This window comes from Pleuronectes platessa, chromosome 12 (genome assembly GCF_947347685.1).
Source record: "Pleuronectes platessa chromosome 12, fPlePla1.1, whole genome shotgun sequence".
Taxonomy (NCBI): domain Eukaryota; kingdom Metazoa; phylum Chordata; class Actinopteri; order Pleuronectiformes; family Pleuronectidae; genus Pleuronectes; species Pleuronectes platessa.
The window spans coordinates 23,808,947-23,834,564 of record NC_070637.1 but is presented as its reverse complement, the minus strand read 5'-3'; the positions used below and the strand labels follow the sequence as shown (position 1 = coordinate 23,834,564).

The following is a 25,618-nucleotide window of genomic DNA, read 5'->3' as shown; positions in this document are numbered from 1 at the left end:
AGCAGTTCTATGATCATGTTTTCTTGAAGTGGTGATGATCTGAGCAGCAGTTTGACCAGTTGAAAGTGGTGCAGGGAGCCTGAGGAACACGTGTGTACAGGGCGGGACAGAGATCTAGTGGTGAAAAGATAAAGGCATGGACGACCCCGTGTAAGTCTTGAAACCAGAGGAAGGGTTTCATGTTGGAAATGAACCCAAAGTGGAAGAAACAGGGCTGAAGAACTTGGTCCTAAAAATAAAAGGAATCAAATATAATCAACTTGGACTCTGGACCCTGAGCCCAGTCCCAGAACACAAACGCAGCACGCTGTCATGTGGTCAGTCCACAGGACCACCGGGACAAGTCCTGGTTAGCTTCCACAGAAACATTACATGTACACATTGTCCAGCATTGGATTGTTTCTCTGTCAGTAAAACTTCAGTCACATTGAGCCTGACTCTGTCCTCAGCGCTCATTCTACAAACATCTCTCAGCTCAGTATCAGTGTTCACTGTTAGGAACACATGTTCTGACCTTTGACCTTAAAGCTCCAGTGTGGAAGATTCAGGTGAAAGGATCCATTGTTAGAAACTGAATAGAAAAGAATCCTAGAGATGTTTTCACTAGTTTCATCTGAATTGTACCAACTGTTGTTTTCTGTACTTTAGAATGAGCCATTTATATTTATATACTTTATATTTAAATACTTTATATTGACATATTGTATACTTCCATACTTTATAAATAAATATATATTTAACTACTTTATATTTACAGAATTTAGAATAAAATACTTTATATTTAAATATACACATTATATTTAGACTGAACCTTTAACGTTAAAACATGATGTCTGACCCCAGAGTCTCCAGTCGACAGGTTGGACTCTGTAGAAAACCACACAGCTCCTCCACTGATGAGTCCTGCAGGTTGTTCCAGCTCAGATTCAGTTCTCTCAGATGAGAGGGGTTTGACTTCAGAGCTGAAGCCAGAGAAGAACAGCTGATCTCTGACAGACTGCAGTTCTCCAACCTGGATAAAGAAATAAGAATATTTGAATGTGTCCTCCTGTTGTTGTGGATCGTCATCATGTCAACACAGACTCTCAACATGCTGCTGACCTCAGTCCAGTCTGTGACCTTAAGATAAATATCAGATCAGACATGTTGGACCATTGTTTCATTCATCAGCTTCTTCTCTGTGTGTTGGTCACTGAGCAGGTTTGTGTAATTAAACACTGTTTAAAGTAGGGATGGCTCCTGACAGTCACTTCCTGTTTGTTTCTATACTTATCAACTGTCCAACGTGTTTCAATTAGAATGTGTCTTATTTTGACAACCTGAGGAGGACGAGTGCTCAGCCTCAGTCCACATGTTATTTACTGACACTTTCTTAGTGATCAGGAGCAGGTGAGTGCAGGTGAATGGAGTTGATGAGGTGGACGTGACTGACAGGCTGGGTGAGTGACAGATGACTGAGGGACAGTGAGCAGAGCAGAACTGAGACAATTTAAATAAATAATGACCCAAGAAGAAAGAAAGTCTGAAAAGTGAAGAAGGATTTAAGGACCTCAGAGTCTCCAGTCGACAGGTTGGACTCTGTAGAAAACCACACAGCTCCTTCACTGATGAGTCCTGCAGGTTGTTTAGACTCAGATCCAGTTCTGTCAGATGAGAGGGGTTTGACCTCAGAGCTGAAGCCAGAGAAGAACAGCTGATCTCTGACAGTCTGCAGTCCCACAACCTGAATAAAGAAATATGAATATTAGAATGTGTCCTCCTGTTGTTGTGGATCTTCATCATGTCAACACAGACTCTCAACATGCTGCTGACCTCAGTCCAGTCTGTGACATGAAGATAAATATCAGATCAGATATGTTGGACCATTGTTTCATTCATCAGCTTCTTCTCTGTGTGTTGGTCACTGAGCAGGTTTGTGTAATTAAACACTGTTTAAAGTAGGGATGGCTCCTGACAGTCACTTCCTGTTTGTTTCTATACTTATCAACTGTCCAACATGTTTCAATAAGAATTTGTCTTATTTTGAAAACCTGAGGAGGAAGTGCTCGGCCTCAGTCCACATGTTATTTACTGACACTTTCTTAGTGATCAGGAGCAGGTGAGTGCAGGTGAATGGAGTTGATGAGGTGGACTTGACTGACAGGCTGGGTGAGTGACAGATGACTGAGGGACAGTGAGCAGAGCAGAACTGAGACAATTTAAATAAATAATGACCCAATAAGAAAGAGTCTGAAAAGTGAAGAAGGATTTAAGGACCTCAGAGTCAACTGGTTGTTATGGAGACATATGTTTTGGCTCCGCCCCTCGTCTGAATGTCCCCACATGTTCCTGTTGCTGTGAACGAGTCGGACCCGGACAATCTCCTGCTGCTGCTTCAGCTCCAGAACATGTCCGACCCACTTGTCAGAACATGTTCCACAGTTGATGTGTGAAAGGGCGAGCAGTTCTATGATCATGTTTTCTTGAAGTGGTGATGATCTGAGCAGCAGTTTGACCAGTTGAAAGTGGTGCAGGGAGCCTGAGGAACACGTGTGTACAGGGCGGGATAGAGATCCAGTGGTGAAAAGATAAAGGCATGGACGACCCCGTGTAAGTCCTGAAACCAGAGGAAGGGTTTCATGTTGGAAATGAACCCAAAGTGGAAGAAACAGGGCAGAAGAACTTGGTCCTAAAAATAAAAGGAATCAAATATAATCAACTTGGACTCTGGACCCTGATCCCAGTCCCAGAACACCAACGCAGCACGCTGTCATGTGGTCAGTCCACAGGACCACCGGGACAAGTCCTGGTTAGCTTCCACAGAAACATTACATGTACACATTGTTCAGCATTGGATTGTTTCTCTGTCAGTAAAACTTCAGTCACATTGAGCCTGACTCGGTCCTCAGCGCTCATTCTACAAACATCTCTCAGCTCAGTATCAGTGTTCACTGTTAGGAACACATGTTCTGACCTTTGACCTTAAAGCTCCAGTGTGGAAGATTCAGGTGAAAGGATCCATTGTTAGAAACTGAATAGAAAAGAATCCTAGAGATGTTTTCACTAGTTTCATCTGAATTGTACCAACTGTTGTTTCTTTACTTTAGAATGAGCCAGTTGTATGTAAATACTTTATATTAACATACACTATATTTACATAATTTATAAATAAATAATTTATATTTACAGTCTTTAAAATTTAATACTTTATATTTAAATGTATACATTATATTTAGGCTGAACCTTTAACATTAAAACATGATGTCTGACCTCAGAGTCTCCAGTCGACAGGTTGGACTCTGTAGAAAACCACACAGCTCCTTCACTGATGAGTCCTGCAGGACGTTGCTCATATCCAGTTCTCTCAGATGAGAGGGGTTTGACCTCAGAGCTGAAGCCAGAGAAGAACAGCTGATCTCTGACAGTCTGCACCACTCCAACCTGGATAAAGAAATATGAATATTTGATTGTGTCCTCCTGTTGTTGTGGATCGTCATCATGTCAACACAGACTCTCAACATGGTGCTGACCTCAGTCCCGTTTGGGACATGAAGGTAAATATCAGATCAGACATGTTGGACCATTGTTTCATTCATCAGCTTCTTCTCTGTGTGATGGTCACTGAGCAGGTTTGTGTAATTAAACACTGTTTAAAGTAGGGATGGCTCCTGACAGTCACCTCCTGTTTGTTTCTATACTTATCAACTGTCCAACGTGTTTCAATAAGAATGTGTCTTATTTTGAAAACCTGAGGAGGACGAGTGCTCAGCCTCAGTCCACATGTTATTTACTGACACTTTCTTAGTGATCAGGAGCAGGTGAGTGCAGTTGAATGGAGTTGATGAGGTGGACGTGACTGACAGGCTGGGTGACTGACAGATGACTGAGGAACAGTGAGCAGAGCAGAACTGAGACAATTTAAATAAATAATGACCAAATAAGAAAGAAAGTCTGAAAAGTGAAGAAGGATTTAAGGACCTCAGAGTCTCCAGTCGACAGTTTGGATTCTCCAGTCCAGAACACAGCAGATTCACTTCTGAATCCAGCAGCTCGTTGTCATTCAGATCCAGTTCTGTCAGATGTGAGCGATCTGACTTCAGGACAGAGGCCACAACTTTACACCGAGTCTTTGAGAGTTCACCATATCTGTATCTGTAAATAAAGAAAATATCTGTTAGAACAAAATCAGAAAACACAACATTCATACAAAACGTGATCATGTGACCCTCACTCTGGTAAATCCCCTCTTTGCCTCATGAACATGTTAAAAACTCCTCAAGAGAATCCTTCAGATTTGGTTCAAGCGTTCATTCAGACTAACAGAGGAACTCATTAGATCAGGTGGTCAAAGGTCAAAGGTCAAGGTCACACAACATGTTCATGGCATTTTGAAGTATCAAGATTGTCTTTAGGGGATTTCTTCACATTTTGACTCAAAGATAAACTGATTAGATTTCAGTGGTCAAAGGTCAAAGGTCAAAGTGACCTAATATTATTGTGAATTATGTCAGGAACCTTGAGGGACCACACACACACACACACACACACACACACACACACACATACACACACACACATTTTCCAAAAACTAACATAGGAGGGTCACACTCGTATTTATGAATTTTGTAAATTCTATTAAAGGCTGAATGCACGAGCATAAATATACACAAAGAAATGCAGTTGTGCAACTTTATCTGTTCAATACACAATATTCACATTAATATTAATTCATATTTACAGCATATGTTCAATCTTTATCTTCTCAGTTCAACAATGTTCTGCAGAGTTCTGCTACTGCAGCACAATGTTGACCAAATGGCTTTGACTTGAATATGGTCATAAATATGAATATTACCTTCTATATAAGTACATATTGAACATAAGTTCTCCAGCTGTCAGTCACTCACTTCCATTGTGTGTGATAAGGACTGAACTCTGTGTCTGTAGGAGTGAGACAGGTGACCTCAGGAGGCCTCAAGTAGTTTGGATGCAAGTTTCAGTCACCACTCGATTATTCAGCCAGTTGCAGCCATTTTAATTAAAGTTCTTTGTATTTTTTTCATTAATAATACAGTTCATGTTTAAACTGTAAAATATCAAGTCTCAGTTACATTTCTTTGCTGTAAAGTTTGATAACGACATCATAGGAATCATTGTCAAATCTTTTTCATAAATTTAATTGGCCGTTATATCGGTATCAGATTTTTTTTTACTCTAATATGGATATGGTTTTTGAACGAACTCTCAGAAACTGAAGCTTTAGGATGTGTCTGCTGATGCAGCTGAGATGAAGCTGTTAGAGCAACGTGACCAGAATAAAGTAGTTTACAGTATCTCCATGACAACAGGGTTATTCTTTAGAGCAGAATATTGTAATTCTCAGTTCAGAATAAACAGTAAACTTACTGTAAATGTTTCATCTGAAGCATCTGATTGTGGATGATCTGTTTTCTCTGAGTTCAAAAGAAATAATCATTAGAAGAAACATCACATAATAAATGAACAGCAGAATGATTGTAAGTATTAATATTTACCTTTCGTCTTCTAAAGTAGAAGAATCCTGCTCCAGCTCCTAATACTACACACACAACGAGGACTCCGACCACAACTGCTGCAGCTAAAAATGAAAAACATGTAATTCAACAAAGTAGCATCAACAAAGTGCAGTGATGTGTCTTCAGTGTAAAGTGTAGTGTGTGTGTGTGTGTGTGTGTGTGTGTGTGTGTGTGGCCTCCTCGTTCCTGTTCTCCTGACAACATGTGGACATGATGCTCCTGATGAGCTGGAGGACGGAGCTCTGGGGGATCTGCTCCACCAGGAGGAACCAGGACTCACTGCACGAGCCTCAGGTCTGACAGTCGCTCTGAGGATTTCATCAATCAGTTCTCTCCTCATGGGATCTTACCTTTGTCTATCATCACGTAGCTGTTGATGAAGTGCGTCTCCTCTTCACTACTGAGTTCACAGGTGAACGTTCCCTGGTGATCTGAAGATAAGTGGTGCAGTGTGAGGCTGCCTGACGCTGACACATCCTCCACCTGCTGCCTCCACTGCTCTGAGACGCTGTGGAGGCCGTCGACCCCGGTCTGGTTCACAATGATCTGCCTGTGGTTGAATTTCCACACCCAGTGTGTCGGGGGTTTGGTGTTTGGAGCAGTGCAGTGGATTGTTGTTGTTGTTTTAAACGGTGACACACGGACGGGAGCTGAAAAGAAAAGAGATCAAATAATATCATCGTTGTCAGAATGTGGTTTCAGGCTCTGATGAGACTTTCTGAACATTTTCTATCATCAGAATGATTCATGTGGAGGAGGGTGTGGCCTTGGAATGATGAACTGAACTAGAAGGTCACTCAGTGGAGCTCATATCTCCTCCAAGGCCCAACAGTCAATTCAAGCTGCTCCACATCTCACACACATCAGTCCTCTCAGGGAAAATGTCCAGAAATGTCCAATGTTAAAGAAAGAAAACGAATGGATCTGTTCAATGCTCCATTTGTTTGTTGGGCTTTAAGCAACATTACACAACAATTACTGGACAGATTTCCATGAAACTTGGCAGGAAGGTGTGTTATGGGTCAGGCTCAGAGAAGAACTCATCAAATGTTTGTGTGGATCCAGGATTTGTTGTTTTTTCACATTTCCATTGTGAGTTTTCACCATTTTTATTGATTTCCCTGCGAAAAACTGATGAAGGTGAAAAAACAATCTGGCAAATTTAGAGGACTGATATTTATGAGTGTGTGAAATTTGGTGCAGATCTTGGGCCTGGTGAATTTCAGTGTGGTTTCATAAGGAGACTGTTGGGCCTTGTGGAGGTCTGAGCTCTACTGAGTGACCTGTGGCCCACGTTCCATCCTCACAACTAGTTTAGTGGAAATCTGTTCAGCGGACAAAGAAACAAACAAAGTAAAGATTGAGAATCAGCATTGATATAAAATGTAAGATATCTGTAGGAGCAGATATAAATATGCAGCAGTAGGTGAAACAAGCAAAGGTTCAGTTCCATAGAGCAGATTCAACGTACTGGGTTGATACCACACCGCGCTCCTCCTGCCATGGCGAGTGCTGATGCTGCAGATCAGAACAGTGTCTCTGTCTGACAGTGTCAGTGTGCTGCTGATCTCATAGAGCTGCTGCTCCGTCTCCTTCACTGTGGTTTGGTTCTGAAGGGTCAAGTTGGACGGAGGCCTGGTGGACCAGGTGAGCTGCGGCTCGGGGTAGATCCCCTCTGAGCGGCAGGTGAAGCTGTCCTCCACCTGCTCAATGTCCACGTGACGCACCGGAGCTGCAAGACAACATTTCTCTTTTATAACTCATTGATCATCTTTACCTCATGCACTGTGGAGCTCTTCATTAATTTGACATATTGTGCCTATTATTTAACACTTTACATATGAGCCATTATGTGGTGCTGCTGACATCAGCTGTGTCTCAACTCAGGGGCTGCATTTGAAGACCGAGCTCCAACGAGTGGATCCGTCCCCGTCCAACCTGTCCCAGGATTCATTGCACTTTAGTCTCTAACCATTTTTCAAAGCGGTTATGGTGCCGGCAAGCAACAAGACGTCCAATGCTTCAGTATCAGCTTCAACTCAACAGTACACATGTTAAACAAGGTAACAGCAATAAGAGACAAATATCATTTCTAGTATTTGTGTTCTGTTTTCACTGTGAGTTTCTTTACCAGCTGCTCTCAGGTTGATAATTGACTCCTCGTGGACTCCAGTGATGGTGCTGGTGTAACACTCGTATCGGCCCTGGTCCTGAAGCTGCAGCCCCATCAGCCTGATGGAGGCATTTCCACTGGAGAGCTGATCTGTGAACAGCGATGTCCGGCCTCTGAAGCGTTCGCCCTGGTGTGCAAACTGGTCTGTGGCACTGTAGTAGGAGTGGACACGAGTGTTTCCTGGTTCCACCTGCATCCAGTAAATGACTGGGTCTGGACCAGGTTGAAAACTGCAGGGTAAGATGCAGCTCTCCTCTAAAACGCAGGAGACCTCATCATCTGTGAGACACCGGGTAAAAAAACAACCAGTTCAGGATCAACTGTGGTGAATAGAAGCTTTTTTCAAAGTGCGATTAGAGCATTTGCTCACAGACGGATTGTGAATGTAAATATCCTGATGGAACTGTCTGTCTGTTTGGCTGTTGACAGTTAACATACAGTAGTTTTATCTGAGCTGCTTTCACAAAAACAACCTCCTGCCACACGAGGCATTCGAATGTGTAACGTACATTTACTGTCAAACCAAAGATATGAACTAAAAGAGGCTCAGATTCACACCAAGTTGGAAAAGTTGTTTGTTGATCACAGAAATATTCATTTAGAAAATTTATTCTGAGATTCAGCAAAATCTGAACATTCTTTGCGATGAGAAGAATTTAGGATCTGGAAATCAAACTTAAGATTATTTTTTTTTTAATCCTGTGGGGTGTGTGTGTGTGTGTGTGTGTGTGTGTGTGTGTGTGTGTGTCTGTACACAGAATAAAACACGTGCACACCCACTTTCAAAAGAAACCCTCTGTATAAACCTCTGGTATAAACGCAGCTCAGCTGCAGAACCGGTCGATCATCACCCAGTGTGAATGTAAGCTAATTAATTTAGTTGCCTTATTGTGAAGGTTTTGTCAGTGAATTTGTGTTTCCTGTCATACTAAGCAGTGTACCGTATGGAACCTTTACTGTGAAGGGTCACCTTCTTGACTTGGTAATATTTGCCCACTCTTCTTTGCAAAAGGCTCCAAATCTGTCAGACTGCGAGGGCGTCTCCTGTGCACAGCCCTCTGCAGATCCCCCCACAGATGCTCAATTGGATTCAGGTCTGCGGTCTGGCTGGGCCATTCCAAAACTTGAATCTTCTTCTGGTGAAGCCATGCTTTTGTTGATTTGGATGTTTGCTTTGGGTCGTTGTCGTGCTGAAAGGTGAAATTCCTCTTCAGCTTTCTAACAGAAGCCTGAAGGTTTTGTACCAAAATTGACTGGTATTTGTAATTGTTCATAGTTCCCTCCACCTTGACTAAGGCCCCTGTTCCAGCTGAAAAAAAGCTGGGCTTAATAATTATACTAGGCAAAGCAAAGACTGTTTATTCGATTCCGTGTGATGTTTATAAGTTTGACTTGTGTTGCTGTGATATTTTGGTTATAAGTTATTTGAAAGTTAATGTTAGTTATGTTATGCTCTTCACAGTCTTTCTCTGCATGCAACGAGCTACTTCCTCTAACCTGGCACCAACACACACACACACACACATCTCCCCACACATCTCTCTGACTAATGCCACCAGGGGGGTGTGTTATCTTTATAGTGGCCAGCCGCCATTTTGAAAGCTCACTCACTCACGTAGACAGACACACACACACACACACACGCTACTCACATACACATCTTTATATAGAAAGGAAACCTTCAGTAGTTTGTGTATTTATACTTTTATTATCTTCATCGTAAATGTTTTTCTTCAAATTTTGTTTTTGCATTAATGTTGCATAAGTGTGAATTTCTCCAACCTCTACACTGTGACAAACTCTATATAGAAGGATCAGACTTCACGTACCTGCTGTGGTGAAAGTCCACGTGATGAGGATCCACACAACCAGAGACTTGAACACAGACATCTGTCTTTCATTCTGTGAGAACTGAATGTGGATCAATAGAAGAAGAGACGAGTTAACAGCTGGTTGGACTCATGACACCGAGTCAGAGCAGCTGAGGTTCAGACTCTGCAGCTCCGATCTCTGCAGAGTTCAGACTGTAGACTCACAGACTCTAAGTTCCACTGTGAACATTGTGTGATGCAAACTGAAAGTGACGAAGCGTTAAGCAACAAGAGTTTACTCACCGAACAACCGGGTCTCCGCTCCTCCGTCTCTGTTACTGAAGAACAGGCCTGAAACCTGGTGAACTCCTAATAACCGAAGCTAAAGTCATAAAGACAAACGAACAGTAAACGAGTCAAAAGCTTCTCCAGCGACTGATCCCGACACGATCACAGTGGACGAGAGAAGTGAGAGAACACGGTGTAAATAAAGAGGAACTTGACCTCGAGGTCAACACATCCAGGACATGTTTCAGATATCAGGTTGATTTGAACCTAACAAACACACTTCAGCTTTCCTGGAGCAGCTGCTACATTTATTCACCAACTCAACGACTCACACTGTTTCGTGTGTTTCTGTACTTTCACCCTCTGGCTGCACCCTCTTTCAGACAGATCACTCCACCTCGGGGCAAAGCTTATAAACATTAAGAAATTTATAACATCGATTAATAACTAAACACATGATCCTCGGTTCGTCTCCTAAATCATCCCAATGAATATAAAATGAAACAATTGAAAGTGAACTAGTTTAGTCCTGGAAACAAGACTTTGATTTAAAATTTTAAAATATTACATATGAATGTGAACTAGTTGATTTTCATCTGCATAAACAGAACTTTAAACTAGTTCATTTTAAGTGTAAACTGGCACAACATGAGTATAACTATGTACATTACTTACTTTATACTTTATAAGCTGTGTTATCAAATATATTTTGCGGCTCCAGACAAGTTTTATTTGGGGAAAGAGGAGAAATGGCTCTTTTGATAGTAAAGGTTGCTGACCCCTGATCGAGACAAATCATTGTTCAGGTCACAGAAGTTTGACATCATACTAAAGTCTGATGATCAACCAAAGTTTACAATAACTTACATTTACATTTAAATATGAATGAAAACTCTAACAGACAGTTAGAACACCATTGTTCTCTCTTTCATCAGCTGTAAGTAGTAGAAAGTCAAAGTCCAATTCAGATCACCTCATGTGACTGTTTGCTGTCTCCTCTGACAGGTGACGCTCAAGATCGGACTCCTCCTCCACTGGTCCTCCACTCGACCTGAGAGGAGACAACAGGATCCATAGCTGTTCATGTACTGTATTAACAATGTGGTACAATTACTTATTAACCTGTAAATAAGCAGGACATCTACATCCTACATTTTCTCTCTCCGAGACAGATCTGATCAAATTATAATAATTTAATATAATAAAACAATATGATAGGAAACTTCTTTTGTGTGTCTACCTGCGCAGGTTATTGTATTCTCTGATCTTCTCCAGGAAAAGTCTCTGGACTCGATCCAACTCTGAACCACACACATGAAAACATTAAAGTTAAAAACGTCTGTTCAAGGATCTAATTACTCAGATATACACAAGTATAAGTTGCACTGAATATAAAACTGTGTGTCATGTCTGTGTGTTCAGTTTTAATATTTGATTCAAACTAACTAGTACTTCTATCTTCCAACATTTCATCTTTACTTCTCCTGATAGTTAAACTTACCTTCTGTGAGTCAATCTAGACCAGGGGTCGGCAAACCGCGGCTCTGGAGCTCAGGAAGTGTTGGAACAATCAGTGACCACACGGGGGAGCCAGAGGAGAAGACATCTGCAGATTCATTTAGAGTTCAGTGGATTAATGGAAGCTTGGAACTGCAGGTGGCGCTAGAGGACAAGATAGAAGTTCATCAAAGTCATGAGCAGAAGTCCTGATGAATAAAATCCTAAATGTGTCACATACAGAAAGATAGCACACAGATTTATAACAATACATTTAAAAAAAACATTAAATGTGCCAGAACAGTAGATGAAGTAAAGTTTCATCAAATGATGTTCAAATACAAAATAGTACCAGATATAAAATACAAATCCTCTTCTTCATCCTGAGGTATTTGCTTGTCTTTCTGTCTCAGACAGCATTTCCTTCTTTTCATGTTTCGTGTTCTCGTCACTTTCTTCATTGTCTGAGCTGTAAACAAAGTTAAGAAAATTCAGAGAGACTGAAATCTTAATCTCCTGGATTTTTATTCTTCATCAGTCATAAACACAAACTGCAGAAGATGTGAAACTATCAAACATCAGGACATTTTATTTTTCTCTTAATCTTATTGAATCCATTGAACTACTTTTTCTATATCATGCATTTCTTTGTGCTTTTGCTTTTGCTCCACAAACCTGAAACAAACGTCTCCTCCAGGAAATGACAGAAATAACAGATGAAATTATCTGAGACGTTCACAGACACATCTGCTTCATGTTCGCTGATATAGAAACTTTCATTTTACCGAATGAACGATACTAATAGATGTTACATTTGACCAAAATACAAATTTTTTGAATTTGTGTTATTAATAATAAAGTTCATGTTTAAACTGTAAGATATCAAGTCACAGTCTCGAGGCGACAATGACCTGAAAACTTTGATTCATCGTTAAAAACACAAAAGTATTTGAACTGAGAAACAAAAAGACTCCTGTATTTCAACCGAAGCTGCGTCGCGTGAACTTTCCGATCAGAGGTCAACAACTAAAACTACACTCACCTGAACATCTATAAAATTAAATGAATAAATGATTCAACGTGAGACATCTCTAAAATGTTATTATCTTTAGTTCCTCCTTGCACCCCCACGCTCCAACTCGTCTCTTAAAGACAGAAATCAGACGGAGACACTTTCCCATCCTCATTTCCTCACTAAGTCTTGTGATATCCTGTAGTTTTCTCTTTGTCAATCATCAGATAAAAACTCTTTTCTCTTCTCACTCCTCTGCTGCTGAAGCCTCAAAACTCTTTAAGAACAAATGACATAAATAAATATTCTCATTTAAGAAATGTTCGTAAGTTAGACAGATGTCTCACTCTGCTCCGGTTTACCTCAAACATGCGTTGAGGGAGAGAAAGAGGTTAAATGTAACCTGAACCTGACCTAAACACAAACTTAAATTAACCTTAACTTCAGCTAAACTTAAACTCACCTAAACTTCATCAGATCTCGACAAAATAACACAAACGGTTCAACACAACAGGCCCAAAATGTCCACTGTCTTCAGGACATCATCTCTCCGACACTTTCTGTCACTCCCATCATCAGTTATTTCCCAGCATGCTGCTGTTCCCAGAGGCCTGCTACAGTCTCCCCCTGGTGGTTGTTCTGAGGTGGTGGTCAAGAACGTACAACAAGAATCTTCATCTACGTTTTGTATGAAATGTCCTCGGGTCAGTTTTCTATTAAATATGGTAAAATGTTTATTAAACAGTTTCCTCAGAGACTTAACGACGCTCTGCTCTTCATCGACTCTTCTTCATATTGTAAATGTCTCATTCACATTTCTTCTGCTTGTCTCCATTATGTCAAACTGGTGATTTTGTTCTTTTACCTTCACCAAGGACGAGATGTTTCCACCAGTTTGTTTACAAAAGGAAAGAAAAGCTGAGTCATGATTCCAGTGAAGTCGGTGGAAGGATGTTTATTGAGCATTACAGCAGAAACAAGTAGAAACAGAACTTTTCTCTCTGAGATGTTTTTCTTCTTGTTACATCTGGTTTGTCACAGAGGATATGATCCATGTGTTTGACTCATAGACTGAATATAAAGGCTTTGACTGGGATGTGCTGCTGTTATACTGCACCGCCACCTGTGGGTCAAAAGTAGAAAAGCAACCACTGCTCTGCACCTGATGCAGAAATGAAAACGTCCCATTTTTGAGTCCAGAGTTTTGATCTTTTGTGTCAAAGACAAAACTCTGATTTTAAACTCAAAGTGATTTGATTGTGTTTAACTTTTTGTTGAACTAAATCAATTTGTGACGTGAATCCAGGAACTTTAAGATCATAAACAAACATAAACACAGAATGTGGTTAAACACACATATAGACATACTGAGGGACAAAGGTGGAAAATAATTTAAAAAAAACTCATATATGCGACTCTTTACAGAGGGTTTTTCTGTTATTCTGCTTGTGTTATGTCAATTCAATAAACACATTCTTCATGTGAATAAACACAATCGGTGTGGAGGGCCATCTAGTGGTGAAGTTACATATTACAACAACCTCCTCTGATTCCTCTGGAGCTCTGTCTCCACTCTGCCTCCCAGCAACAAGGCCCAGTCAGAGCCTCTCTACACACAAGCTGCTGCTGCTTCAGCCTCTGGATCCTCAGGACAGAGCTCAGCCTCCGTCCACACACACTGTCCTCTTCACACTCAGCTCCACTAGGATCACAACCACAACCTGTTGAGAGAAGAAGACATCAGTGTTACAGAGACTCACTTCATCAGCTGTGAGTCAGTGATGCAGCACATCCAGTAGAAAGAGCAGCAGGGACTTCAGTCCTGTTCAGAGGTGGAGCAGCTTCCTCTCTGCTTCATGTTCACGTGTTGGAATGAACACGCTAAGAGCTCAGTGTGTGTCCTCTGCATGTCAAAGTGCAGAGTGGACACCTGAGAGGTGGATTTACTGCTGTTACAGGTGAAGCCATGTTTCACTGTGTGTTGATGAACATCTGCTTCTGACAAACTGGGACCAGATGAGACAGATGGACCTCAGCAGAGGTTCTGCTCTGTATAAAGAGCTCCTGGTTACCATGTGATGAGGAGAGGCTTCAGTCCCACTGATCTCAGAGCTGTGACAAAGATCCACCTGATCAGTTCTTCACTGATGAAGTGAGAGAAAAAAACTGTCTCAGATCAGATGAAGACGACACCGTCTCTGTTCCTCGTGTGAGGCTGTCAGCTGTGGTCCAGCTTCATTTCCTGTTCACGTGAAAACAACAACAACTGTCGTCTTCACATCAACTCAATCACATGATCCCAAGCAGCTTGTGGCTCGTCTGATTGGCCGACTGTTGTCTGTCTGTGTTTCTGTCCAATCCTGACGTCTGTCCTCATTGTCCTTTCACAGCTTCACTGAGGAAACACTGAGGCCTGAACTACGAGGCCACTTCAACATGTCCAGGAGATCTTTCTGAGATCGGCTCAACTGAACCTGACACACAGTCAGGATAAGTGGTCACATGACACTGGTTATCAACTCGTTACGTTTACTCAGGTTTTCCTCATCGAGGTCTGAGCATGCGCATAAAAGGGGCGGGGTTTACTGAGTATGACCAATCACAGACATGGACAGTTTGACTGACAGCAGAGCCTCATATTTCACAAGCAGGATCAAACTGTTCTATAAAATCAGAGGAGAACAAACACATGATCCAAAATAAAAGAAACTCAGTCACAGCTGCTAAATGCAGGAAGAACAGCTGGTAAAACATCTGGGATCGTGTCAATGTGTAAGTTACAGCGCCCCCTGGTGGCATTTGGTAAAGATATATTACGTGACCACAACATAATAACGTGTGAACGAGATAAATAACTCGAGGCCACGAAATCTGGATCTGTTGTTTACTAACAAGAAGAGTGGAAGAGAAGAAGATTCTTGATGAGAAACCTTTGAATCCCAGGATGTGACACACACTGTCTCTCTGTCTCTGAGGACACACACTGTGGTGGAAACCTCTGACATCACTTCTCAATAAAGTCACATGGACCTGTCTTCAGGAAGCTGACTGAGGTCATCTGGTGTTTTGGTGACAGGATGAGTCTGCAGACATTGAGATGTTCTGGGTGAGTTAGAGATCAACTGAACCAACCAGACGTTGATTTAAACTTCCCTTATCTGTCCCTTTAAGGAGAGTGTGCACCACACAACAGTGGAGAGTCACTGTGGTCAGTGGGCGGAGCTTATATACTGGTTGATCTCCAACTTAACCTGGAGCAGGTTAGCTGTTCATCAGAAGTTACCATAGTGATTTACCTCGTTAAGAAGTGGACGAGCTTCGTAGAACTGAAAAAACTAAACCTGAAGTTAACCTGATAACCACAAATCCTGCTTGGTAGCACAGACCCTGGATCTGTGATACTGACTGTGCTTAGTAAAATACTGATGAAAGCAGCGTGGACTGACTCCAACCATCTACTGACCTCAGAGTCTTCAGTCGACAGGTTGAACTCTGCTGTAGATGAAGCAGCTCCTTCACTGCTGAGTCCTGCAGGTTGTTTCCTCTCAGATCCAGTTCTCTCAGATAAGAGGGGTTTGACCTCAGAGCTGAAGCCAGAGAAGAACAGCTGATCTCTGTCAGTCTGCAGCTCCACAACCTGGATAAAGAATAAAACTTAACTGTAAATTAAACCCAGTTCATGTGTGAAAATAACGAACACATATTCATGTGAGCACAGACTCATAACATGAAAGATAAATATGAAATCAGACATCTTGGAATAAAAACGAGTCCTGATCAGTAAAAATAGATTATTTGGACCCGGTCTCTGTCCTGCTGGTCAGTTTAGGAAATCCAGAACTAAACTCAGTGTTTTAACAAGTAGCTGAATATTCAAAACGTGACAGATTAATTAATGAATGGATTCAAGTTATGTATGAAGAGGAATTATGTTAAATTAGAATTAAATAAGATAAATTGTGTATAAAGGCTGTTTTATAGATATGATATCTAAAAAAGTGAATCAGTGTGAACTGACTTCAGAGTCTCCAGTCGACAGGTTGGACTCTGTAGAAAACCACACAGCTCCTCCACTGCTAAGTCCTGCAGGTTGTTGTAGCTCAGATCCAGTTCTCTCAGATGAGAGGGGTTTGACCTCAGAGCTGAAGCCAGAGAAGAACAGCTGATCTCTGACAGACTGCAGCTCTCCAACCTGGATAAAGAATAAAAACTTAACTGTAAATTAAAATGAGATCATGTGTGAAAATAAAGAACTTTGATTAAACATCACTCTCTCTGTTTTCAGTCCTGAAGTCTGAGTCAAGTTGTTCTGGACATTTTCTGGAACTTTTCCTGCAGCCTCCTAATAAAGTTTCTGAGTGAGTCCATGTGAGAATAGAGCAGGTGAATGTCCAGAGGATTCACAGAGAGCGAGTGGATGTGTTGATGAGGTTTCTAACACGTGACGGACGTGAAACTGGAAGAACTCAAATATCTCTGGATGAAGAAGAGGAGCCGTACTCGTAGAAGACGAAGACGTCAACTTGGAAACACAAGGAGATTCCAGAGCTTTTGGTGATGAGGGCCGACGTCGGTGTGGATGAGCTGTAAACAACAACACTGATCTTTCCGCAGCAGGATTTATAAGTCATGTCCGGCCTCCTGCTGCTCCACCTGTTCTTCATATGTGAAAGTCAAACTCCAGAAAATGTCCAGACACTGTTTTACAGAGTTCATGAAAACAGCTTGAAAGTCCTTGTGTCCTCGGGGTTCAGTTGTTTGTAATATGTAACTTCACCACTAGATGTCTCTAAATATCTTTCTGGACATGTTCAGGAGTCACGTGAACAAGTGGACTACGTTCACATGTACGACACCTGGAGACGTCACTAACTCCTTCACAGTGAACCTGTAACTTAACATGACTTAACCTAACCATGGCTATCATGGAGATATGTGTTTTGGCTCCGCCCCTCGTCTGAATGTCCCCACATGTTCCTGTTGCTGTGAACGAGTCGGACCCGGACAATCTCCTGCTGCTGCTTCAGCTCCAGAACATGTCCGACCCACTTGTCAGAACATGTTCCACAGTTGATGTGTGAAAGGGCGAGCAGTTCTATGATCATGTTTTCTTGAAGTGGTGATGATCTGAGCAGCAGTTTGACCAGTTGAAAGTGGTGCAGGGAGCCTGAGGAACACGTGTGTACAGGGCGGGACAGAGATCTAGTGGTGAAAAGATAAAGACATGGACGACCCCGTGTAAGTCCTGAAACCAGAGGAAGGGTTTCATGTTGGAAATGAACCCAAAGTGGAAGAAACAGGGCTGAAGAACATGGTCCTAAAAATAAAAGACATCAAATATAATCAATTTGGACCCTGGACCCTGAGCCCATTCCCAGAACACTAACGTAGCACGCTGTCATGTGGTCAGTCCACAGGACCACCGGGACAAGTCCTGGTTAGCTTCCACAGAAACATTACATGTACACATTGTTCAGCATTGGATTGTTTCTCTGTCAGTAAAACTTCAGTCACATTGAGCCTGATTCTACAAACATCTCTCAGCTCAGTATCAGTGTTCACAGTTAGGAACACATGTTCTGACCTTTGACCTTAAAGCTCCAGTGTGGAAGATTCAGGTGAAAGGATCCATTGTTAGAAACTGAATAGAAAAGAATCCTAGAGATGTTTTCACTAGTTTCATCTGAATTGTACAAATTGTTGTTTTCTTTACTTAGAATGAGCCATTTATATTTAAATACTTTATATTTACATATTGTATAGTTACATACTATATAAATAAATACTATATATTTAAATACTTTATATTGACAGACTTTAGAATTAAATACTTTATATTAAAATATATACATTATATTTAGACTGAACCTTTAACATTAAAACATGATGCCTGACCTCAGAAGCTCCAGTCGACAGGTTGGACTCTGTAGAAAACCACTCAGCTCCTTCACTGATGAGTCCTGCAGCTTGTTGTATCTCAGATCCAGTTCTCTCAGATGAGAGGGGTTTGACCTCAGAGCTGAAGCCAGAGAAGAACAGCTGATCTCTGACAGACTGCAGTGAATCAACCTGGATAAAGAAATAAGAATATTTGAATGTGTTCTCCTGTTGTTGTGGATCGTCATCATGTCAACACAGACTCTCAACATGCTGCTGACCTCAGTCCAGTCTGTGACCTGAAGATAAATATCAGATCAGACATGTTGGACCATTGTTTCATTCATCAGCTTCTTCTCTGTGTGTTGGTCACTGAGCAGGTTTGTGTAATTAAACACTGTTTAAAGTAGGGATGGCTCCTGACTGTCACTTCCTGTTTGTTTCTATACTTATCAACTGTCCAACGTGTTTCAATAAGAATGTGTCTTATTTTGAAAACCTGAGGAGGACGAGTGCTCGGCCTCAGTCCACATGTTATTTACTGACACTTTCTTAGTGATCAGGAGCAGGTGAGTGCAGGTGAATGGAGTTGATGAGGTGGACGTGACTGACAGGCTGGGTGAGTGACAGATGACTGAGGGACAGTGAGCAGAGCAGAACTGAGACAATTTAAATAAATAATGACCCAATAAGAAAGAGTCTGAAAGTGAAGAAGGATTTAAGGACCTCACAGTCTCCAGTCGACAGTTTGGACTCTCCAGTCCAGAACACAGAAGCTTCACTCTTGATTCCTGCAGCTCGTTCTTACTCAGATCCAGTTTTCTCAGAAGTGAGCGGTCTGACTTCAGGACTGAGGCCATAACTTTACACCGAGTCTTTGAGAGTTCACCTTCACCGTATCTGTAAATAAAGAAAATATCTGTTAGAATAAAATCAGAAAACACAACATTCATACAAAACGTGATCATGTGACCCTCACCCTGGTAAATCCCCTCTTTGCGTCATGAACTTGTTAAAAGCTCCTCAAGAGAATCCTTCAGATTTGGTTCAAGCTTTCATTCAGACTAACAGAGGAACTCATTAGTTCAGGTGGTCAAAGGTCAAAGGTCAAGGTCACACAACATGTTCATGCCATTTTGATGTAACAAGTCTGTCTTTATTGGATTTCTTCACATTTTGACCAGTTGGACTCAAAGATAAACTGATTCGATTTCAGTGGTCAAAGGTCAAAGGTCAAAGTGACCTCATATTATTGTGAATTATGTCAGGAACCTTGAGGGACCACACACACACACACACACACACACACACACACACACACACACACACACACACACATTTTCCAAAAACCCACATAGGAGAGTCACACTCGTATTTATGAATTTTGTCATTTCTATTAAAGGCTGAATGCACAAGCATAAATATACACAAAGAAATGCAGTTGTGCAACTTTATCTGTTCAATGCACAATATTCACATTAATATTAATTCATATTTACAGCATCTGTTCAATCTTTATCTTCTCAGTTCAACAATGTTCTGCAGAGTTCTGCTACTGCAGCACAATGTTTTTACAAAGGCTTTGACTTGAATATGGTAATAAATATAAATATTACCTTGCATATAAGTACATATTGAACATTAGTTCTCCAGCTGTCAGTCACTGACTTCCATTGTGTGTGATAAGGACTGAACTCTTTGTCTGTAGCAGTGAGACAGGTGACCTCAGGAGGCCTCAAGTAGTTTGGATGCAAGTTTCAGTCACCACTCGATTATTCAGCCAGTTGCAGCCATTTTAATTACAGTTCTTTGTATTTTTTTCATTAATAATACATCTCATGTTTAAACTGTAAAATATCAAGTCTCAGTTACATTTCTTTGCCGTAAAGTTTGATAACGACATCTTAGGAATCATTGTCAAATCTTTCTCATAAATTTATTGGCCGTTATATCGGTATCAGATTTTCTTTCAGTCTAATATCGATATGGTTTTTTAACGAACTCTCAGAAACTGATGCTTTAGGATGTGTCTGCTGATGCAGCTGAGATGAAGCTGTTAGAGCAACGTGACCAGAATAAAGTAGTTTACAGCATCTCCATGACAACAGGGTTATTCTTTAGAGCAGAATATTGTAATTCTCAGTTCAGAATATTCAGTAAACTTACTTTAAATGTTTCATCTGAAGCATCTGATGGTGGATGATCCGTTTTCTCTGAGTTCAAAAGAAATAATCATTAGAAGAAACATCACATAATAAATGAACAGCAGAATTATTGTAAGTATTAATATTTACCTTTAGTCTTAAAAAGTAGAAGAATCCTGCTCCAGCTCCTAATGCTACAAACACAACGAGGACTCTGACCACAACTGCTGCAGCTAAAAATGAAAAACATGTAATTCAGAGAGTAGAACTGTAGCATCAACAAAGTGCAGTGATGTGTCTTCAGTGTAAAGTGTAGTGTGTGTGTGTGTGTGTGTGTGTGTGTGTGTGTGTGGCCTCCTCGTTCCTGTATGTTCTCCTGACAACATGTGGACATGATGCTCCTGAGGAGCTGGAGGACGGAGCTCTGGGGGATCTGCTCCACCAGGAGGAACCAGGGCTCACTGCACGAGCCTCAGGTCTGACAGTCGCTCTGAGGATTTCATCAATCAGTTCTCGTCTCATGGGATCTTACCTTTCTCTATTGTCACGTAGCTGTTGATGAAATGCGTCTCCTCTTCACTACTGAGTTCACAGGTGAACGTTCCCTGGTGATCTGAAGATAAGTGGTGCAGCGTGAGGCTGCCTGACGCTGACACATCCTCCACCTGCTGCCTCCACTGCTCTGAGACGCTGTGGAGGCCGTCGACCCCGGTCTGGTTCACAATGATCTGCCTGTGGTTGAATTTCCACACCCAGTGTGTCGGGGGTTTGGTGTATGGAGCAGTGCAGTGGATTGTTGTTGTTGTTTTAAACGGTGACACAGGGACGGGAGCTGAAAAGAAAAGGAATCAAATAATATCATTGTCAGAATGTGGTTTCAGGCTCTGATGAGACTTTCTGAACATTTTCTATCATCAGAATGATTCATGTGGAGGAGGGTGTGGCCTTGGAATGATGAACTGAACTAGAAGGTCACTCAGTGGAGCTGATATCTCCTCCAAGGCTCAACAGTCAATTCAAGCTGCTCCACATCTCACACACATCAGTCCTCTCAGGGACAATGTCCAGAAAGGTCCAATGTTAAAGAAAGAAAACTAATGGATCTGTTCAATGCTCCATTTGTTTGTTGGGCTTTAAGCAACATTACACAACAACTACTGGACAGATTTCCATGAAACTTGGCAGGAAGGTGTGTTATGGGTCAGGCTCAGAGAAGAACTCATCACATGTTTGTGTGGATCCAGGATTTGTTGTTTTTTTCACATTTCCATTGTGAGTTTTCACCATTTTCATTGATTTCCCTGTGAATAACTGATGAAGGTGAAAAAACAATCTGACAAATTTAGAGGACTGATATTGTGTGAAATTTGGTGCAGATCTTGGGCCTGGTGAATTTCAATGTGGTTTCATAAGGAGACTGTTGGGCCTTGTGGAGGTCTGAGCTCTACTGAGTGACCTGTGGCCCACGTTCCATCCTCACAACTAGTTTAGTGGAAATCTGTTCAGCGGACAAAGAAACAAACAAAGTAAAGATTGAGAATCAGCATTGATATAAAATGTAAGTTATCTGTAGGAGCAGATATAAATATGCAGCAGTCGGTGAAACAAGCAAAGGTTCAGTTCCATAGAGCAGATTCAACGTACTGGGTTGATACCACACCGCGCTCCTCCTGCCATGGCGAGTGCTGATGCTGCAGATCAGAACAGTGTCTCTGTCTGACAGTGTCAGTGTGCTGCTGATCTCATAGAGCTGCTGCTCCGTCTCCTTCACTGTGGTTTGGTTCTGAAGGGTCAAGTTGGACGGAGGCCTGGTGGACCAGGTGAGCTGCGGCTCGGGGTAGATCCCCTCTGAGCGGCAGGTGAAGCTGTCCTCCACCTGCTCAATGTCCACGTGACGCACCGGAGCTGCAAGACAACATTTCTCTTTTATAACTCATTGATCATCTTTACCTCATGCACTGTGGAGCTCTTCATTAATTTGACATATTGTGCTTATTATTTAAAACGTCACATATGAGCCAATATGTGGTGCTGCTGACATCAGCTGTGTCTCAATTCAGGGGCTGCATTTGAAGACCGAGCTCCAACGAGTGGATCCGTCCCCGTCCAACCTGTCCCAGCATTCATTGCACTTTAGTGACCAACATTTTTCAAAGAAGTAATGGTGCCGGCAAGCAACGAGACGTCCAATGCTTAAGTATCAGCTTCAACTCAGCCCAACGGTACACATGTTAAACAAGGTAACAGCAATAAGAGACAAATATCATTTCTAGTATTTGTGTTCTGTTTTCACTGTGAGTTTCTTTACCAGCTGCTCTCAGGTTGATAACTGAGTCCTCCGTGACTCCAGTGATGGTGATGTAGCATTCGTATTTGCCCTGGTCCTGAAGCTGCAGCCCCATCAGCCTGATGGAGGCATTTCCACTGGAGAGCTGATCTGTGAACAGCGATGTCCGGCCTCTGAAGCGTTTGCCCTGGTGTGCAAACTGGTCTCTGTCACTGTAGTAGGAGTGGACACGAGTGTGTCCTGGTTCCACCTGCATCCAGTAAATGACTGGGTCTGTACCAGGTTGAAAACTGCAGGGTAAGATGCAGCTCTCCTCTAAAACGCAGGAGACCTCATCATCTGTGAGACACCGGGTAAAAAAACAACCAGTTCAGGATCAACTGTGGTGAATAGAAGCTTTTTTAAAAGTGCAATTAGAGCATTTGCTCACAGACGGATTGTGAATGTAAATATCCTGATGGAACTGTCTGTCTGTTTGGCTGTTGACAGTTAACATACAGTAGTTTTATCTGAGCTGCTTTCACAAAAACAACCTCCTGCCACACGAGGCATTCGAATGTGTAACGTACATTTACTGTCAAACCAAAGATATGAACTAAAAGAGGCTCAGATTCACACCAAGCTGGAAAAGTTCTGTGTTGATCACAGAAATGTTCATTTAGAAAATTTATTCTGAGATTCAGCAAAATCTGAACATTCTTTGCGATGAGAAGAATTTAGGATCTGGAAATCAAACTTAAGATTATTTTTTTTTAATCCTGTGGGGTGTGTGTGTGTGTGTGTGTGTGTGTGTGTGTGTATGTGTGTGTGTGTGTGTGTGTGTGTGTGTGTGTGTGTGTGTGTGTGTGTGTGTCTGTACACAGAATAAAACACGTGCACACCCACTTTCAAAAGAAACCCTCTGTATAAACCTCTGGTATAAACGCAGCTCAGCTGCAGAACCGGTCGATCATCACCCAGTGTGAATGTAAGCTAATTAATTTAGTTGCCTTATTGTGAAGGTTTTGTCAGTGAATTTGTGTTTCCTGTCATACTAAGCAGTGTACCGTATGGAACCTTTACTGTGAAGGGTCACCTTCTTGACTTGGTAATATTTGCCCACTCTTCTTTGCAAAAGGCTCCAAATCTGTCAGACTGCGAGGGCGTCTCCTGTGCACAGCCCTCTGCAGATCCCCCCACAGATGCTCAATTGGATTCAGGTCTGCGGTCTGGCTGGGCCATTCCAAAACTTGAATCTTCTTCTGGTGAAGCCATGCTTTTGTTGATTTGGATGTTTGCTTTGGGTCGTTGTCGTGCTGAAAGGTGAAATTCCTCTTCAGCTTTCTAACAGAAGCCTGAAGGTTTTGTACCAAAATTGACTGGTATTTGTAATTGTTCATAATTCCCTCCACCTTGACTAAGGCCCCTGTTCCAGCTGAAAAAAAGCTGGGCTTAATAATTATACTAGGCAAAGCAAAGACTGTTTATTCGATTCCGTGTGATGTTTATAAGTTTGACTTGTGTTGCTGTGATATTTTGGTTATAAGTTATTTGAAAGTTAATGTTAGTTATGTTATGCTCTTCACAGTCTTTCTCTGCATGCAACGAGCTACTTCCTCTAACCTGGCACCAACACACACACACACACACATCTCCCCACACATCTCTCTGACTAATGCCACCAGGGGGGTGTGTTATCTTTATAGTGGCCAGCCGCCATTTTGAAAGCTCACTCACTCACGTAGACAGACACACACACACACACACACGCTACTCACATACACATCTTTATATAGAAAGGAAACCTTCAGTAGTTTGTGTATTTATACTTTTATTATCTTCATCGTAAATGTTTTTCTTCAAATTTTGTTTTTGCATTAATGTTGCATAAGTGTGAATTTCTCCAACCTCTACACTGTGACAAACTCTATATAGAAGGATCAGACTTCACGTACCTGCTGTGGTGAAAGTCCACGTGATGAGGATCCACACAACCAGAGACTTGAACACAGACATCTGTCTTTCATTCTGTGAGAACTGAATGTGGATCAATAGAAGAAGAGACGAGTTAACAGCTGGTTGGACTCATGACACCGAGTCAGAGCAGCTGAGGTTCAGACTCTGCAGCTCCGATCTCTGCAGAGTTCAGACTGTAGACTCACAGACTCTAAGTTCCACTGTGAACATTGTGTGATGCAAACTGAAAGTGACGAAGCGTTAAGCAACAAGAGTTTACTCACCGAACAACCGGGTCTCCGCTCCTCCGTCTCTGTTACTGAAGAACAGGCCTGAAACCTGGTGAACTCCTAATAACCGAAGCTAAAGTCATAAAGACAAACGAACAGTAAACGAGTCAAAAGCTTCTCCAGCGACTGATCCCGACACGATCACAGTGGACGAGAGAAGTGAGAGAACACGGTGTAAATAAAGAGGAACTTGACCTCGAGGTCAACACATCCAGGACATGTTTCAGATATCAGGTTGATTTGAACCTAACAAACACACTTCAGCTTTCCTGGAGCAGCTGCTACATTTATTCACCAACTCAACGACTCACACTGTTTCGTGTGTTTCTGTACTTTCACCCTCTGGCTGCACCCTCTTTCAGACAGATCACTCCACCTCGGGGCAAAGCTTATAAACATTAAGAAATTTATAACATCGATTAATAACTAAACACATGATCCTCGGTTCGTCTCCTAAATCATCCCAATGAATATAAAATGAAACAATTGAAAGTGAACTAGTTTAGTCCTGGAAACAAGACTTTGATTTAAAATTTTAAAATATTACATATGAATGTGAACTAGTTGATTTTCATCTGCATAAACAGAACTTTAAACTAGTTCATTTTAAGTGTAAACTGGCACAACATGAGTATAACTATGTACATTACTTACTTTATACTTTATAAGCTGTGTTATCAAATATATTTTGCGGCTCCAGACAAGTTTTATTTGGGGAAAGAGGAGAAATGGCTCTTTTGATAGTAAAGGTTGCTGACCCCTGATCGAGA

The 25,618-nt window shown here is 41.7% G+C and overlaps 2 protein-coding genes across 3 annotated transcripts in view; both read right to left on the bottom strand.

Annotated features, from left to right (window-relative positions):
• The window catches only part of LOC128453930 (protein NLRC5), a 359,511-nt gene that overhangs the window by 167,333 nt on the left and 166,560 nt on the right, over window positions 1-25,618 (bottom strand). The gene's annotated exons all lie outside the window — the stretch shown is intronic.
• Window positions 1-25,618, bottom strand: part of LOC128453932 (poliovirus receptor) — a 214,067-nt gene that overhangs the window by 62,067 nt on the left and 126,382 nt on the right. For both annotated transcript variants that reach the window (XM_053437074.1, XM_053437075.1), the window contains one exon: window positions 16,334-16,507. In XM_053437074.1, the coding sequence (XP_053293049.1) occupies window positions 16,334-16,507 (174 nt within the window). The remainder of the gene's footprint in view (window positions 1-16,333; window positions 16,508-25,618) is intronic.